Genomic DNA, 20170 nt, shown 5'->3' with positions numbered 1-20170 from the left:
TTCATGCTGGGAGTTCCACAACGCTGGATGATTATTTTGCCAAGCTCAAAACTTTGGTCAAGTCAACAAGAACCGTCGCAGTTGGGAAATGTGGAATGGATACCACAGATAAGCCGAACACCCATGAGCTAGAAAGACAACACCGCTACTTCGAAAAACAACTTAGTCTGGCTGTTCAACACAACCTAGCTGTGGTAGTGTACTGTAGAGGGGACACCAACTTACACCAGACAGTTCTTAAAGGACTTAAAGGATATGAAGGGGAGGAGTGTTGGAGTGCTCCGGGATAGGCGGAATATAAGATAAATAGTAGGGAATTGTGGGACAACTGAACTGGACTCAACGAGTTATTCCTGGGATCTTGAACTGGTCGGACGTGTGTTCCAACAACTCCTATCAGATAACTCCAGTGTGTGCCATTTATATATATTACAGGTAATTGTGCATGCTTGTAGTACGCCCACACGCATACACGCCCCTATCTTCGACAGTCTCTAGATCATGAACCTTAACAAGTAAAACAACAGTTAATGTACATTGTAAGAGAACTTACTCAGTTTTTTTTTGAAAATATTTTTTGTAAAATGAAAAGGATATCTAATTACATTACAAAAGATTATATCTGAGTTAATAACATCATTGACATGAAATTAATTACAGGTCTATGACAACATCAAAACATATTTTCCTTTAAGTGTTAATATTGTTAATTGCAAACATATCCTGTTTATTTCATATTTTTTTCTCCTTTAAACTGGCTAGACAATTAAGAGGTAGGATTAAAAAAAGTCTGCAATGTCAGAGTGGAAAACAAAAATTTTCGTATTTCCCGCCGTTTCACTTCTATAGTGTTCGAAAACCCTCGGAATTTAGCGTACATGTAAACATGGTGGAATAAGGAAGCTAAAATGAGCCAGGTTTGTACAGGATAAGTTCCAAGTATTTAAGTTTATTTGTCTTTAAATAGAAATACCTTCCTGGAACCGATTTATTGATTTGTAGGACAAGAAAGAACAAGCTCATGGAATGAATTGTAGGCAGAGCGAAAGAGATATTAAATCTATTTTTATGCGTGGAAATATTTGCTAAGGAACAATGAATACTAAGGAAAATAACAGAGAGAAAGGATTCGTTGTGAGTTTCAATTGATACAATACACCAAACATTAATTAGAACTGATTTTGAAAACGTCCTTAAGTATTAATTTTTATCTAATACTGAGTTAGCTCCCCTGTCAATAGTAATAAGTAATGGAAAGTGAAAGTAGAAATGTTTTAATGTTCAGAGACATATTTTCACATAGATATTACTGTTCTTGAAGCCATCAGATTTGATATCCTCTCTTTATCTAGTAGAAAACCATAAACCAGTTTCCACCAGATTTGGGTATGACTTTAAAGATTGTCATATTGCCTGAGACAAGTGAAACTACCTTAAGGACTGGTAAAAGTTAAATTATACTTGCCCAGCAGACAACTAAATTTTATTCAATTATCAAAATGCATCTACTAAAGCCAAAAGACAACCTAGATTTTAGGGGAAGTATAATTTTTTTCAATTTTAATTGCCAAGTATGACAAGCTTCATAAATGTTATACCATGACCATGTATTCTGCTATGGGGTAATATCCATTTTAAGTGTTCCATAAAACATGATATTGCAAATTGCACTGAGCTCCTATACTGTTGACAGTGTTGACAAGGTCTTTATTCTTTTAACTAATTACCATCTTTTAAGCAATCAATCCAATGGGGTCTGAATTTACTCTGATAACTTTAAAATATACTACTAATATTTCCAAATAATCATTTGCTAAGTTACAGAATATGAGATAAAATAATATCACTCACTTAGATGAAAAAAATCTGAGACATAAAATATCATGTTGAAACTTTGTTTAGCTGCTCATTAAAAAGAAGCATCAAAGTACTAAATCTCCTGTGTTTAAAAAAAAAGGTATTACCTATATAGTTGAGCAGCATGTATTTTTCAGTATTAACCAAAAAAAAGTACACATTAACATACAAACTTCTTTAAGCTTTTTAAAGTAAATGATTCAGGAAGGGAGCACCATCTAGCAGTAACTGTAACATTATAGAAAAATGAGTGCTAAATGATTATTGTGGATGGTGTGCTGTTGAAAAATTTCTTTCTTATCATTGGCTTCCCAACTGTTGAGTTTAATGTTGACTAAAAAACCAAAAACAAAAACAGAAATGAAAAATTTTGATTTTAACAACTTTTAACAACATGTGCATGTAATACATGTATTGCATGCAGTCAAGCTTTATATTGAACAGATGGATCTGCAGTTGAAAATAATAATGTAATGTTATATTGTAGAAAAATAAAGGTCAAATGATAATTGAATTTATTTCAGTTCACGCTGTTGATCTAAAGTTAAACCAGCAGTCCTTCTGACAAAAATCTTGAGTGTAAAATTAGTCTTATGATCTCATGTGTTTCAAAAAATTATTATCCAGCACAGTTATATCTATTGTACCTGTTTCAAAACTTTCAAGTGGCAAGAAATACCTAAATCTGACATCTACTATTTATAATATAATGCTTGTGTAATAAGTTTTGACCACAACAATGATACAATCAACATTGTTTTCTTGATAAAGCAAAAAAAAACTTAACCCGATAAAATCCACTGTGTGACAGCATATTAATGCACTTTATATAATCACTAATGCTTTAACATCCCAATGCATAAAAATTGCAATGGGCAAACAAACATAACTTTTTTACATAACTTTCACATTATTTTTGCATTTTCTAACCATAATGAATTGATAACAAATCCAGTGACCCATATCCTTTTCATTTCAGCTCAAAATGAACCTCTCATATTTAGAAAACAAAATGATTTCTGTTTTAAACAAAATTCTAAGGCCTCAGTTTATCATTCCAGCAGTTTGATTGTGATTATGATTGATTTAAGCCCAACAGAAAAACAGATATTTCCATGTAAATTACCTGGTGTCTTATGCTGAAAATTTAAATACTGATTCTGAATTGAATGTTTTAACTTCATGTGCTAAAATAGATGTCCTCACTGAACTTTGACATTTATATATGCATTTATGTATTTGAAAAAGTCAAAAGAATATTGAATAGTTGTACATGTACTTCTTAACAACATTTATGTAAATTTAACAGATAAAACCTGGCACACGTGTAGTGAGAGGTCCAGATTGGAACTCTAAGAAGCAGGACAATGGAGAAGGATTTCTTGGGACAGTTATATTTGTACCAAAATCTGGGTCTGATGATAAGAAAGTTACAGTAATTTGGGATTCTGGTCGAGAGCTCAGATACAGAGCTGGTGATGGAGGAAAATATGACCTTCGTGTCTTTGATAATGCACCTTCAGGTATATGGCTAATTAAAATTAATGCTGGATTTTCATCCCAGTCTTGCATTATAAAATTCTCCCCAATTTTATGTACTGTAACATATTTATTTTCATGGTTGCTAATTTTTGTGATTTATGTCAAGTAAACATATTCATGTGTATCAATTTTCACTGTATCAAAAATGGTTAGTGGGTACTATTTTTTGCTGTGTTCTGTCTATTGTGAAAATAACGAAAAAATTAGTACCTTTTCAGTATTTCATCTGTTATGGGAAGTTCAGTATATTTGTGCATGTCCAATATTTACTGATATTACTTGGTTCATTCTGCTGCTTCCTTATTTTAGGGTGGGATCTATCATCTAGCAATTCAAATATGTTTGTCTAATGATGTACTGTTTTTGACTGAAAGTCTTTCTATTGATATGGCAGAAATAGATTTGTTGTGACTGGTGAGACTCCATTTAAGGGGAAAAAAGGCCTTAAAACCTGAAAATTATTTTACCAGTACTGGCAGTAGTTAGAATTCAATGGCATAAGATATATTGGTAGCTAAACAAATTTTCTAACCCGCTAAATGGTAGTAAATGCCTGTTTTGTTGTCTGTTAAAGTGCACCAGTAATGGCCCAGTCATCTCTGACTTAGAATTTCTGTAGGGTTACCTCTCCCTGAATGTCTATAAGACCTTTCCTGAAAGCATAGGAGGGATTTTACAGGTCCCATACTGGATTTATCCTCTGGGTTTTCTTCTGAAAAAAATTGCATTCAGCTGATAAGCAATAATTACTAATGTACTTAAGGTATTGTTACTAGGTGTACACCATCCTAGTATAAATTGTGATAGCTGTGGCGAAGAAGGCATCCATGGAATACGATGGAAGTGCTGTGACTGTAATGATTATGATCTCTGTCACATGTGTTATATGAACGATAAACACGATATAAATCATAATTTTGTTAGAGTGGATACACCAGACTCAACTGCGTAAGTAACTAATATTTTTTTTTGTGGTCTTATGTCCATAGTTACTGTAATAAAACCTTTGTCTTTGATCTCAAAGTCTTATACAGTTGTAATCTACCACTGATTCCGAAGTTAATTTTCATGGCAGTGTTTCTAGTTTTGTGAGTTAAGAGCCTCTGGTCAGAATTAATCTGCCATTAGTGGTTTTCTGGTAGGGTGCTTAGCTATAGTTTGTGAAATTTGTGGGTTTGATCCCAGGCAAAGTCATACCAAATACTTTAAAAGAGTTAGTCACTGCTACTCTCCCAAACACACATCAACAGTGACAACTGGTTGGCTTTGAATCGGATTGATGTCCAACTGTAGTGACATTCCTACCTGTGGGCTGATGCTTCTGTGAGCTAACATTAAAAAGTCATTAAAAATCTTAGGTAGTTGCAAATATATAGCAGGGTCTGTAGATTGATCACTCTTGCAATGAAATGCACAAAATACAAGCCTTAGGATGTTAAACTACACAGACAGTCAATCAATCAATCAATCAATCAACCACAGTCATATTTAAAAGCTTAGGACTTGGAAATTATCAGTCCTAGCAATTATGTAGTACTCCGGCTAAGAATCATGCAAAAGGTGATTCATGGGTGAAAAGCCTACATATTTTAATTTTTGATATCTTGTTTGAAATGCCATAGTAAACAGAAATTAACAGTCGGTTTTTCATATACCCCATGCTCTTGGGAGATAAAAATTATATAGAATGCACTAGATTTCAAAATTAAGGGAGATAACACTGTAAATGGCACTCAAATACTATAGAATCCATTAGAATTTCAATGTTGATTATCTCCTGAGAACAGGCAGATTCGAATAAATATTTACACATTTCATAGTATAGACCCATAAATCAACTTCATATCAAAAATAAAAATATGTAGCCATTTTTTAAGGTATATCACATTTTACAGATTTTGCATGATTCTTACAAAGACTACTACTTATTATAAAACAATAACATACAATTACTATAGCCTCCTGTCAGAATTCAAGATTATTTTTTTAAGAGATGTCCTTTGAAAAATTCAAGATTAATTTTGTGTGTTTCCTTCTTAGGTACAATGTATCAACTAGGGCCTCAAGTAAGAAAAGTAAGAGACAAGCCAAAGGGATCTTCCCTAATGCTGAAGTGATGAGGGGACCTCACTGGAAATGGAAAAATGATGATGGTAGGTATTTTACAATTTTAACATGCTACATGATATAAGGCAGGTGTAGAAGATGAGGAAAAATAATTTTTATTATACAATTAAGGACCCTCAAGGGGCATGGAATGTGTAATAAAGATTCTGTAAAGTTTCATTAAATTCCATTGTGTGGCATAGACAGTGTTACAGGTGACAGATGGGTAGCTGCGAAACGTAGCTCTATCTATTTTTTTTATATTTTCTAAACATTAGATCGCAAAATCAAAAAAAAAAAAAAAAAAAGATCAAGAGCTACGTTTTCGCAGCTAACAGAAGTTTTGTTAAATTCCATTGTATGGTGTAGACAGTGTTACAGATGACAGATGGGTACCCCAATTTGTGGCGTAGACAGTGTTACAGATGACAGATGGGTACTCCATTGTGTGGCGTAGACAGTGTTACAGATGGGTACCCCATTGTGTGGCGTAGACAGTGTTACAGATGGGTACCCCATTGTGTGGTGTAGACAGTGTTACAGATGACAGATGGGTACCCCATTGTGTGGCGTAGACAGTGTTACAGATGGGTACCCCAATTTGTGGCGTAGACAGTGTTACAGACCCTAATTTGAGGGAATGATTAACTCCATGTTTTGCATAAGTGAGACCTAAAATAACAATCAGATCTAAATCTGAAATGGAAGGTGCTCGTTTTCAACATTTTATAGAGAATCTGTGTAAGTTTAACTGCATTCCATTCAGTGGTGTAGGAGTAACTGATAATAAATGAATGCCCTCATATTCACATATTCATAAATGATGAAGTCCATATTTTGCTATGAGATACAGTCAAGTTGATTTGGATCAACATCTGAAATAAGATAGGAGGAGTAATGAATAGGACCCCACTGCCTAACTGAAGGAGGTACGTATATAAGGAAGAAGTAGCATTCCTATCCCCATATATCCATGCAAGTAGAGGAGGTGAAATAAAACGTTACACAGACTCTGCAAAAGCCAAACAACCAATCAGGATGCACATCAACAAGACGAATGCTAAATAGATTGGAATTATTATAGAATACTGTCGGTGATTTAGTATTTATTTGAGACAAAAAGTTCACCATTATTGCAGCAGGCCAGATAAGATGCAATTTGGAGATATAAATGTGTATGTTATTGAATGGGAGATTGGGTATCGATTTTGTGAACACTGATTACAGTTTCTCTAGGTCCAGAAGAGTATAAATTCTATATACATTTTGTACATATAGCTACCATCCTTTCAGTAAAAAGAAATAGCTGATCAATGTCACATTATTGGTTGGATTCCCTTAATTGCAATGTCAACATCACTGGATGAGGGTCCTCAAGACAGGCATAACATTCAATTTCAATTTTTATTTGTGCTTGGAATTAAAAGCACCAAATACTTCTTTTTCCAGAATTTATTGATATGTAAAATCATACTTTTCGCTCACGAACCTGGCGATTTTACTGGAAAATTTAGTGTAAAATCCTATATAACAATAATGATTAGTTCAACTAAATAAGAAGTTGTTGATATTGATAGACCTGGTGTAAATCAAATATATTTAGACACAGGATAACTTAAATAAGTACTATTTTTTTCTATAAAAGAGAATAGACCCTTATGTGGTAAGTTGGTGAGCATGCTCAATATACACTTCCGCATGGTAGGGCTTGGGTAGAACAAAAGAATTTTCCTCGCAGAAGTGTATATTGAGCATGCTCTACGCTTGCTCATTGACTACCCCAACTTTAGCACAAAGGGTCTATAGGTCAAAGAAACAACAACAACACCTGGATATTTATTCTAAGTTCTCATATATTTTAATGAAATTATTTCATGAATAATTTGGATGTTGTTTTTAGCTCACCTGGCTGACGGCCATGTGAGCTATTGCCATCACCTGGTGTCAATCGTTGTTGTCCGTTAACAATTTTTCAAAAATCTTCTCCTCTGTAACTATTGAGAGGAATTATATGAAACTTTGCACAGATGTTTCTTAGGGTATCTTGCACTGAAGTTGTATTTAGATTTTTGTTCCGTCAAAAAACATGGCTACCATTACTAAAAATAGAGCATAGGGGTCAGACTGTAGTTTTTCGCATATATCTCCAAAACCAAATTCTGACATAGGGTAAAAGTGTTTAGCATGATGAGATCTATCTGTGGTCAAATTTTCATTTTTATCTGTTAAGCCATGTATTGATCCTTAAGCCCTACCAAAGTCTTCTTGGGTCAAAATTATTAGTAAACTTCTTGTTAAATTTATTGCCATTGAAAGACAAAATTTGAAAAAAAAGGTGAGCAACTCAGGCTCCTGGGAGCCACTTGTTCTTTAATGTTGTAAAATTGTGATTGGTAAGCATATTTTTTAATTACAATAATTCTTGTAAACAAAGGGTTGTACATTGTAACACAATTACGAAACTATTAAATACAAGGCAGTAGTCTAAAGGAATAGACCAAAAAAAAAAAGCAATATCAAGGTTAAAACTGGAAAATTTGATGACTTGGTTTAGGCATTTACAATGGAAAATGTTGGTTAAACCAGATTTAAGAATGCTAACCCTTCCTATCCAATTATCTCTAATTGTTTCCAGTACAGGGAGGACAAAATTGCCACTGGGCAAAGTTGATAGCGTCTACAATCTTTCTGAACAATACATTAAATATTTTGATGATGCTATGAAAGTCAATTGTCTATAATCTTTTTGGCAGAAACAGAATATTACTCAATAAGATGGAGCTTTTCATGACTTTTGTAGAATTGAAATTTAATATTATTAAAGCAAAGTGATAAAGCATAAGGTCATTATTTAAAAGTTATTGATGTTCTTTCCTTTTTTTTTTACCTACAATTGGGTAACCGTGTACATGCAGGTATGTGAATTTTAATTAAAGGGGACCTTTTAAAATTAGAATAAATGTGCTTAAAATGAAGCACCATTTTTTAAAATAATTAAAAAAAAAACAGTTTGAAGGCCAGAAACAGCAGGCAAGCCTTGAATTTTTCTATGGAGAGTCAGATAAAGTTTTAATTCTGGTGTGTTGATTGTTTTGAGGTGGAGAAGGTGGAGTTGGGATTGTAAAAAAACTTGACACATGGGGTAAAGATTCCTACCATGGAGCTGTGAAGATCGCATGGAAGGCTGACAATTTAATGAAGAATTACAGAGTAGGTGGGGAGGGATGTGTGGATGTTATATATACCAGAATGACAGAAACTGCCAATGGGGGGAACTATTATGCTGATCATCTCCCTTTAGTTGGTAAGTGGACATGTCTTTATGGTACCTTAATCTAATTGAAGGTTCATCATAAACAGGGTTTTAATCTAAAATTCTGCAAATAAGTGTTATTTGAAACCTTAAGAAATCTTTCTCAAAATATTAAAAGCATTTTAGTAAAAATGTCATATTTCTCCTAGGTTTCCAATACCAAGAGTATTTTTTAAATCTCTAAAGAAATATAATAATTACAATGTCATATTCTTTCTAATTTCTTTATACAAGCTAGTTTTATTCTAAACAAGGACTTGGCTTTTATAAAATTCCTAATTTATATATTTTCTATTATATGTTCATAAGTATTTTTTATGTCTTAAACAGATGTTGTTAACCCGGGTCAGGTCTTCTTGAAGATTGGTGACAAAGTTGTAATAAACCTGCCACTGAAAGGTTTTAGACAGCTACAGGATAATCAGGTTTATGGAGGCTGGGATGATGACATGAAACAGGTACGATCAGGTATTTTCTAGTGGTTTAGCTTTTCTATTAAATAAGGTAATAATAAATGTAAATAGGAAAATATACATATACTGAGTGAAATCAATGGACTTTAAAATTTTTACATTGTAAATAAATGAAAGATATACAGCCCACTAAACTCTATACTTGACGTCAGTTCTAGCCCATTTATAATTTAATCATAATTTTCTTTAGCCATTCTTTTATTGAGGCAGAGTTGTCTTTCACTTATTTGTTATGCATTTCTCAGTTTGTAAAAACCAAACATCAGTACTTAGGATTGGTGTGCACTATCAAAAAGAATTTTACAATTTTTTACAAGAAATTCCATTGTAATTCCACCGTTTTTGTTGCTAAGTGCTGATTGTTGACAAAATGTAATTTTAATTTCTATGTTGACAAAAATGAAATTTCTCACGAATTTGAAAATTAACAATTATTTAGTAGGAAGGATAACCTTCAGAAGAATTTTTGACACAAAATAAGGCAGTAGATATTTGTTTTCGTCAAACTACCAAGAACCGAAAATCATCTTGATAACAAAATCATGGCTGATTTGACAAACATTGTAATCTGGATTTAAAATGTCATCAGATTTGAAAAATTCACATTTTACATAGAAGCTGTTTTGTGATATTTTAATACATTTTAAATATCAGTAGTTGTCAATAAAACTGTATGTAGACCAATTTTTATTTCAAGTTTCAACAATATGTTCTCTATGTGTCAACAAGTGTGAGGTAGATTCAAATTATTTACAGGATAGACTTTTTAGATTTTTTGCCTTATTTATCACTTGGTATGAAACTATTTTTTTAATTCATGCTTGAGAAATTTCCAACCCTCAAGGGAGATGGTGTAGGATGGTTTATTGCTGAAAGAGATGCCTTATTAGAATTACAATTTTAGAGACTTTTTTTTCAGTGCCTTGATGAGTTAGGTACAATAGTAGGATTTTTGTACAACGGCCTGAGTGTTAAGCTGCAGTATGAAGACAGCAAGATGTGGATTGTCAACAAAGTAGCTCTTACAAGGGTAGGTACAACCTGTGTACCAGAATTCTGAATAATACTAATTAGCTTGCTAGGCTCACCTGACCTTTCTTCTTTGTCTTGAAAAGCTCTACAAAGTCTCCATAGGGTTGAAGTTACAGGAAGACTGCTTTTTTTTGAGAGGGACCATGTATCTTGAAAATCTTAATAGAAAGAAATTTTGGACTTATAAAAAGATCCCTATGATAAGGTCTATGATAGTTTCTGTTGGGTCGAGGTTGATTACTCCATATTAGAGTTGTGGTTCTTCAAAGATGAAAAAATATGTTTTTGTTGTTTTAGCCAAAATCTTGAAGTTAAAGCATCCTCTGATTGATAAGATTTTCTTTATGATAAGCTGTTTTCAATCTTTTTGGAATAACCTCCTTTAAATAGTCAAAAATTTTGCAGTTTTTTGCTGATATTTTTGGAACCCTAACAGATAGGGTAATGGTTTCAATTTCAGTAATATTTTTTAATCCTAATATATTCATAAGGGGAAGAATTGAAATCCAGGTGAGTGTTTTGGGCCCTTTAGGGACTCCAGTTATAGCGATAAAATATTGAGGAGCCATCATTGATTGCAAACACTGACAAATGATTGATGATTAATAAGAAACGAAGATTTCATTTCAGAGAAGTCTACCCTACCGGTGCACCTGGTCCATGCTCCCAGTTTTTAGTGGAGTTCGAGTTGCTCATTTACTTTTGTTACTTTGTATGTATGATTTTAATTACTTTTGTATGTATGATTTTAATTACTTTATGTTCTTTGTTGTGTATGTCTGTTTTCCATGTCTGGTCTTTGTCCCTGGATTACATTCTTTTGATTACCGCTATAACCTTGGTTCCCTTGATTACTCTTCCATTCTGGTTTTTGTATAATAATGAATACATTTGTATGTAAATACCATAGGTCAAAATTTACAAAGACACAATGTTAAAACTTAGCAAATGTGTAGCTGAAAATCACAGGAATGGAACATACATTTCTGTATGTTCTATATAGAACAATGTAGATGTCTAAGATTGGAGAAAAAAAAATACTGATTAGTTCATGAAGCTGATAATATGTATACAACTTATACTTAGGGATATATCTTTTAGTTCTGAAAATGATATGTTTAGTTGAAAGAGTAATCAAGGGAACCAAGATTTTAGCCAAAGTCAAAAGAATGACATTCAGGGACACACAGAACAAAAACATAAAATAACCAAAATAATACATACAAAGAAACAAAAGTAAATGAGCAACTCAGCTTCCATTAAAAACTGGAAGCATGGACCACGTGCACTGGTAGGGTAAACATCCTCTGCTTTTCTAGAAACACCTTATTATATATCTTCCCTGTATCAATTTGATCCGATGGAGCAGTGTAGCGAATAGAGTCGTCACATTCTATATAAATGTCTCAGAATGTGACGACTCTATTCGCTAAACTGCTCCATCGGATCAAATTGATACAGGGAAGATGTGTAAAGGTATAGAAAGGTCTGAAAAATTCCCAATGACGTTAGAACTGTCAAATTTGCGATATAAATTTTTGGTTGAAGCTGATTGGTCAAATTGAGTCAAAGAAGTATTTCAAAGGAGATCATCAATTACAAGTTTTTTTAAAGAAATTCGTCAAAAACCAATCGCTACATTTTACAAAAAGTATCTTTAAATGATACTTGTCTTAGTTAAAATAATGTTATTGTTGTGTTATGTAGGACTTATTTAACATGGATAGACTGTAGTCATCAAAACTCAGAACAATCTGACTGGTTATTTCATTGGTTGCTTGCTTCATGATTTGTTTTGCATTTGCATATACAATTCAGAAACTGCCAATGGTATATGTAATTCATATTGCAGAAAAATGAAACTCATCAAACAAACCACATTTTTTTTCTATCTACGTACACCATACACTTTTATGTAATTATTTTTTTCTGCATACATATCCCTATTTAGGAGAAAACCATACCTTTATCTTCAACTTAAAACTACCAAGTTAAGAATGAAAAAGCTATGGGTTCTGTAAATTGTTTCTGAATAAGACATTAATGGGAATTAGGTGGATTTTTGACATGTTTGAATCACCCCTGTCTGGTTGTTATAAAGACTACTACTTAATACATGTATAATGAAAAAAGTTTAATATCAGTTTCATCTTATTCTAATTTGAAGCAGCTGTAACATGTAAGAGGACAAATTTGTATATATTAATCTTTTTAAAAATAATTATGCCTTTTACAGTTTTACTTGGATAGCCATTTATGTAAAATTAAATTTCATTTTCAACATGCACATTAGAATTCAATAAATCTATTGACTATATCAATTTAAATTGAATTTACACAGGCCACACCTACCCTTTATACATGCCATACAAAGTGACAAGGTATTATATGATAACCTTTGAAAAATGTCATGTCTCTTTGTCCATCCATCTATACGACAGTTTGTCCATCAGTCCCCCTACAGTTTCCAGATGATAACTTGAGAATGGATCAATGATTTTTGAAACTTTGCACAGGTGTTTAGTTCCATAAAATGCAGGTTTAGTTCAATTTTCTGCAAATTAAAATGTAGTTTTCCAGTTAGGCCATTTTGAAAATTTTGCCATACCCCTTTTGCACCATAGCATGTTTGGATAACACTTATTGTTCCATTATTCCATATTTATATTACTTTAGGTCTTGAAAAATATGTAAAATACTGTAACTGTCTTATTAGAATAAACTATTTCATTGATGCTCAAGATGATCACCATAAATTGGGTATTAATAATGTTATTTTACTCCTCTTTCCCCCTTAGAGTACACATGCACTAGAATGAAATTACTGTCCAGTGTGTGGTAAATAAAGTGATTAAGCGAATCTAAAAGGTCAACTTCACCTTGTATTCTAAAATAAATATATCTCCACTCAATGAGTGGGTGGTATATTGGATTCCCCTTGTCCTTATTTCTGTCATTTTATCCTTCTGTCATTCTGTCCATCTAAATTTTGTAGCAATTATCTGAATTTGCAATGGATGGTTTGATTTTAGATATGATATGTGGCTTAAAATAGATAGGCATACACTGTAAGTGATTTTGTTTGCTGTATCAACTTATGTATGAGTGGGATATACTAATCGTGACATTGTGTGCAACTTCCTGTTCTGACAATTCATGTACAATGTAATTTAAGGAAGAATATATATTTTTTTAGAAACATACTTTTAACCAAGGAGATGCTGTTACTGTATTGAATGATTATAATGCAGTGAAAGAACTTCAGAAGGGTCATGGAGGTTGGAATGATGAAATGAGAAGTGTAAGTTAGCAAAGGTCTAAGCTCAGGTTAAGTCAGGAAAGTTGTGTCAGCTGAAAATTTAAGTAGAAAAGGTCAAAGGTCATGTAAAGCTAGACAGTTTTTAGTGGATGGAATAATGAAATGTGAAATGTTTATCAATATGAATAGTTTTATCAGTGTGAATAAAAAAATAGTCAAAGAAAAGTAATGGGAAGATAAAGTATTGAAATAAGAAATGTTAGTCGGAAAGGTCAAATGTCAAGTTAAGTCAAAATAGTTAAAAAGGATACAATTGTTCAATGAGAAAAGGTAAGATGTTAAAAATACCGAATTAAGTTCAAGTACATGGTTATCTTACTATTTTTTTTCATGTTTTTATAGATGTTTTTAATTAACTCTCTTGGTAAATTTTCAAAAAAAAAAGACTTCACTTCTACTAATGAATGAAGATGTTATTGCCTCTCTGTCATCTTTTTCTCCTCCTAAAGTTGTAATTTTCTTATTATCTATGTACTAGGCTTTAGGAAAGAATGGCAGAATAGTTCGACTGGATACTGATGGTGACATGAGGGTCAAAGTTGGGGATAAAACATGGATATTTAATCCGACCTGTATCACAGCAGTGGATGATGATACTACTGCAAAAAATGTGCCACAGCTGACAAAACAGGAAACCAGAGACATAACAGATGATGAGGATTCTAGTTCTTCTGATGAAAGTGGTGGACAAGGTATACTTAAACTGAAAAGATACATCATACCTACTGATTACACCCCAACTCAGTATGGTGTACATCAAAATCAGCTTGTCAATCCATCCTTTCTAATGATTTTTTGTTGCAATTATGGTTTGATATGTGGCTTCATATAGATGGGATATACTTTGTAAGTGATTCTGGTGGCTCTATGACAGCAACTTCTTGTTTTCTGGGACTTTGTAATTTTACAGTATAATTAATGATACAGAAAGGTTTTTCACACAAAAATAACAGCTGCCAATGGATGGATTTATTTTTTTAGTGTATGGCTTTATATTGATGGGGTACTTGTTGTAAGCAATTTTTGTTTGCTCCCTGATTTTTGTGACTTTGCCATTTTTTACTACAGTATATAAGAAAATTTTTTGCCATAATTATCTTGTCAACCACTTTATGGATTGGTTTCAAATATGGTATGTGGCTTTATAATTGATTGAGCATATGTTGTTTGTTAGCACTTTTAAACTTCGTGTATGAGTGGGGATATACCTAGCATGACAACACGGGCAAATTTGTGTTTTTGCTGGTTTATGATGGACAACAATAGATGTGTCTTCATTTGGACAGCCAAATTCTAAGATATATTATAAGATAAATATTATGTTATATTATATTAAGGATATATTATGTCACAATTTAAAATTGCATTCTTCTTTTGACATTTACATGTCATTTAAATTTATCTCGGGTCAAAAAAGAGCAAAATGTGTGAATTCAGGAATCGTAATAAACAAATTTATGAATCCTGGACAATGATTCTAATCTTCGTTTAATAAAAGTTTCCAGCTTTTAACATCATTTTAACAATAGCTTTCCTTTGTGCTAGTCCTATCAAAACTGTTGTTCAACTGCTTTACTCTACAGCTGTTGCTGAGTCTATAGCTCAACTATTTGTTGCCATGTTGAGGGAGCAGCCAGACACAGAAGAGGACAACACCTCTATTGTAGAAGCTGCAGCCAAGGGAGAAATGAAAGATGTCCAGAGAATTCTCAAACGCCATCCTGATAGGGTAAGGTTTTATGGGAGTTTACATACTTTACATGTATACCAGGCTAAGTTTGGGCCAAATATATATATATAATACTCTGAATTAGTAATGATGCATGCTGCATTTGTTTATACAGGCAACAATATGTATAAGACTCGGAAGTGCATTGGAGATGCTGCAGTGAGATGGTCGCGCTGATCTGCGATGGTCAACGCTGAAGTACATTGGATGTCTAACGCAAATGCGTGGAAATGCGTTGGTATACCCCATTCAACGCCGCCATGAAATTTTAAGTGCATAAGGGCGTACAATGTTATAGAGAAAACTAACAAACTGAAAGGAGAGTCATGAAAGTAGCTAGTATATTGTTGCCGGTATTAATAAACAAATGCAGCATGCATCATTACTAATTTGGAGTGTTAACAGTACATGTATTTAATGCAGTATCAAAACTTAAAAGATATGGATTACAAAAGATAGCAGATACTGAAAGTCGTATTTCATGCATCATGAAAATTATAATAGTTATAATTAAAAGATTTACTGGGACAACTTTGTTACATGTGTAGTTGTATTAAAAATTGGAAAAATGTTGCTTTTTTATAAATTTTATATTATGGATTTTTACCTTTTGAAAAAGTAAGACATGATTTCACAATGAATCAAGGAGCATACTCTATGGTTGAAAGGCAAAATAGATACTGCAATATACAGGTTAAGAGTGTTATAGAATGTCGAAGTTCCGGTGGACCAGACTGGCATGTTTCTCTTCATATTATGTATAGTCAGTTCATCCATCAAATCTAGACCTCTGTAGCATCAATCATTCTTTGATAATCCTAGCAGCAGTGCATAGTATGACACACATGCAAAAAAAAAAAAAAAAGAAAAAAGAGGCGCCATCTTATACTACATTACATTTGTATTTGGAAATTCTACAGGTACTGTTGATCATTTTTTTATGTAGTACATGTAGATAATATGCTAATACAGAAGTCTTAAAGCTATCCACAACCATTTTATAGCTAAGTTGGTCAAGAAATATTTCATATTAAAGAGTACTCATCCTTCTTAGAGACTGCCAGTTTATTCAATTTTCAACTGGGTGTAGGAATAAAAATTAAGAAAAATTATTAATTTTGTTTTTATAATTTCCTCAATAGTTGGAAGTATGAACAAACTGAAAGCAGGTTTTTACTGATTGCATGTAGACTAATATCACATCTGTAGAATTTCAAGATAATCGTATATTTACAGTATCAAAGGAAAGAATCTACATGAAAGTCAAAACATTTCAGCGAAGTACAAAAAATGCACCTCCTCGTAGTGGCCAACGCATTTCTGCGTTGCTATTGGCGGTCAACAATCATGTCTAACCATCGCAGTTTAGTGTGATCATAAACGCACTTCAGTGTACTACCATTGCGCTTCTGCACGACCATCGTACCCCTGGGTCCCATTGCGGTTCCAAGTCTTACATATATATAGGGATTACCATGACTCTCAGTTTGTCCATGTACCTTGTAAGGCAATTTTTTCTAAACTGTTTAATGAATTCTGGGATATTATATTTTGATCATAGATGTAGATGCCTTACATTTTGCATTCTCTCTGTGGATCTATCAATCTGTCAAAAAGTTTGTGACTGCAAAGCCTTAATTGTCATTTAAACAGGTATATATATTGAATTTTGTTCAAGATTGTATATTTTTTTTGTGAGGACTTTACCTTTTTAAAGAAAGAAATCACACATTTTGAGGATATTTTGTACCTACAAAATGAAAACATGAACAAGACATGCCATGCACTGTTGTTTTTTTTATCACCTGACTACTACCATAGACTTATGGTCTTATGGTCAGTTTATCTTCATCTTTGCTTTCCTACCCTTGCATCAGGATCCTAGTACTTTACTTTTTTATCTGAAATTGTAATTTCATGGTTCTAACTGTATAATATTGTGCCACATGTACAACATTTCTATAGTCCTTTTTCATACTCCTGACTGGCTTTGTTTTTTAAGATTTTAAGCAAAGGGGAGTAACTTTCTACAAATTTGTCATCCAACAGACTGGTTTATTGTCAAATTAGAGCAATGGACAGCAGTAGACTTCAAATTCAAATATTCAATTTATTAGAGCGCAGTATTAAGTACTTAGATACTTTGAATAACTTATTTCAAACCAGGTTCTTACTAAAGTGAAAATTATTTAATTTTCCAAGAAAAATGTTTACTGTTTTCCCTTCCCCCCCAATGAGACCATATAAAAAACGACAATTGTATTGGAAAATTTAAGAGGATGCTTACCATATTGGTGCACTTGGTCAATGCTCCCATTTTTAGTGGAGTCCTATTTGCTCATTTACTTTTGTTACTTTGTACATATTGAGTTAATTTATGTTCTTTGTTTTATGTGTCTGTTTTCCCTCTCTGGTCTTTATCCATGGATTACATTGTTTTGGTTTCCATTAAAATCTTAGTTCCCTTGATTACTCTTTAAGTAGATATTTATGCACATGTTTCCTTATCAATGTGCAGGTAGATCAGAAAGTAGAAGGAAAAACAGCCCTACAGTTGGCCTGTTATGAAGGTCATTATGAGATTGCTGAACTTCTCCTTAGAAACAAGGCTGATGCCAATATTAAAGACAGCGAGGGAGATGCTCCTTTACATTATGCTGCTTATGGGTAAGGAGTAGAAGATTTAAGGTTAATATTTGTCTTTTTTGTTAAGTTTGATTTATTCACAATTTTAAGCCCCAGATTTTAGGTACCAAAGACATTATTGGTAAGTTTCATACAGTTAAGTAAACCTCATCAACTCTCATGGGAATGATTTCAAATTTGACTTGAACATTTATGAGAAAGCTTTAAAATTTGATCTGAAGGTTTTGTTTAATTGATTTTGTTATGTTTGAGACCTCAGCTAACTACTGTATTTAATTACTGTTCACTACTTTTTTTTAATAAAGGGTTAAGGGGGGATCCATGTTCCATGGGCATATTTGTATCACTTCTTCTTGTTTTTCATTTAGATAGCCTGTGACTTTGATAAGGTACTGCTGGTTGTTATTAAACGGTTACTAAGGTTAAATTATTATACCCCCCCACACACAAAGTTTGGTGGACAATTATATAGGAATCACTCACATCTGTCTGTCTGTCCACATTTCTTGTAACTCCTCCTAAACGGCTCAAGGCATATTGATAAAATTTTATAGGAAGGTTGGGTATCGTATGTTGATGTGCATGAAGGAATATCTTTACTGTTGGAGGACTGCAAAGGAAGATACTCCTAATTAAGGGTTTTACATGTTGAAACCTCTTAAGCCCAACTCCTCCTAACCCTCTCATGGGATTTCAAAGAAATTCTATAGGAAGATTGGGTAACATATTTAGATGCGCTTGAAGGAATATAATTACTGTTGGAGGACACAAAAGGGAGATAATCTAAATTATGGGTTTTACATGGTAAAACCTTGTAAGTGTAACTCATCCTAAACTGCTCAAGGGATTTTGGAGAAATTTTATGGGAAGGTTGGGTATTATATGTAGATGTGCATGAAGGAATATACAGTAGTCTCTTTCTTATATAACCTCCCATACTGCAATCCAAAACTGGCCACATAAGTGAGGTGGCCTCTCTTGAGAAGTTAGGCCAATATCAGCATGTTATTGTATCTGTTACATTAGATTATCATGTACTTGTACGCAGATTATACATTTATATTTTTCATATTTGTTATGAATATGTAATATCGTGTATTTTTTTTTAAAATAAAGTGATAATTAACTATTGAATTTCGGTTTTGTTGTAGTAGGTTTCATCTATTAAAAATCTCAAAGAAATAACAAGAATTTCATTAAAAACTTCTCAAATAACACTTTAAGGTGTTTTTCTTGAAAATAAATTATGAAAAGAAAGTAGGAGTTATGGGCAAAAAATTATGAATGCTATGAAATGGATTAAACCAGTAGAGTCTGAAAATCTGACCAAAATGACTGACCATGAGCAGCAATCATCCTTTATTCCACTAATAGAATTGCCCATATAGATTACAAGCAAAAGTGTTAGATGTAGATAGAACTCTTTCCATTAGATTCTATCCATCTTAGACCCTTGTGTACAATTTGTCGTCCATATAATGAGATCTGTTTTGAAGAATTAATGTTTGATATTCTAGAAAAGAGAGTAAGATAGTCAAACTGCTCCTGGATAATAAAGCCAATGTTAATGCTATCAATGCCAAGAAACAGTCAGCTCTTCACATCTCTGTCAATAAGGGGCAACCAAAATGCTGTAAAGTGTTGATAAATAAAGGCTGTGATCCAAATCTAAAGGTCAGTACATAGTTGAAACAGAAAATACACATGTAGTACATGGTAGTGATGCTATTTTTATGCCCCCATGACAAACAGTCAGGGGGCTTATTAATTTACCCCTGTCTGTCCGTTCGTCCGTCTGTCTATCGTGCCGTCCGTCCATTCATCCATCCGTCAGGATTATACATGATCGTTGCTTGTCCAGCTATCTCCACAATTTTTGAACTACATCTAAAATATTTTGTATGTTATTTCTACACATGATGAAGGTGTGCAGGACCAAAGGATTTTGATTTTTGTGAAATATTACTGAAATTGGTGATAGTTACACTTAGTCATTTTACTCAGAAATATATGGATCATGGCTTGTCCGGCTGTCTCCTCGTACTGTTTTTTAACAACATCTAAAGTATTTTACAGAATATTTCTACACATGATGAAGGTATGCAGGGTCAAAGGATTTTGATTTTCATGAAATAGTACGGAAATTGGTGATA

General features: G+C 33.0%; 1 protein-coding gene across 2 annotated transcripts in view; it reads left to right on the top strand.

The window, feature by feature from the left end:
* Window positions 1-854: 854 nt before the first annotated feature.
* LOC148601319 (E3 ubiquitin-protein ligase MIB2-like) overlaps window positions 855-20170 on the top strand; it is a 28752-nt gene continuing 9436 nt past the window's right edge. Inside the window, exons 1-12 of one of the 2 annotated variants that reach the window (XM_088556880.1) lie at window positions 855-917; window positions 3167-3380; window positions 4176-4347; window positions 5440-5552; window positions 8603-8809; window positions 9149-9276; window positions 10211-10321; window positions 13520-13624; window positions 14121-14334; window positions 15226-15371; window positions 17890-18038; window positions 19535-19691. In XM_088556880.1, the coding sequence (XP_088413006.1) occupies window positions 909-917; window positions 3167-3380; window positions 4176-4347; window positions 5440-5552; window positions 8603-8809; window positions 9149-9276; window positions 10211-10321; window positions 13520-13624; window positions 14121-14334; window positions 15226-15371; window positions 17890-18038; window positions 19535-19691 (1725 nt within the window). In that variant the 5' untranslated portion in view covers window positions 855-908. Of the gene's footprint in view, window positions 918-960; window positions 1135-3166; window positions 3381-4175; window positions 4348-5439; window positions 5553-8602; window positions 8810-9148; window positions 9277-10210; window positions 10322-13519; window positions 13625-14120; window positions 14335-15225; window positions 15372-17889; window positions 18039-19534; window positions 19692-20170 lie in introns of those variants that run through there. The other variant, XM_088556879.1, reaches the window with a different exon arrangement.

The sequence above is a fragment of the Perna viridis genome, chromosome 12 (assembly GCF_037379345.1).
Source record: "Perna viridis isolate PV_CMFRI_1.1 ecotype Kerala chromosome 12, ASM3737934v1, whole genome shotgun sequence".
Taxonomy (NCBI): Eukaryota; Metazoa; Mollusca; class Bivalvia; order Mytilida; family Mytilidae; genus Perna; species Perna viridis.
This window is presented reverse-complemented; position numbering and strand designations above follow the sequence as displayed.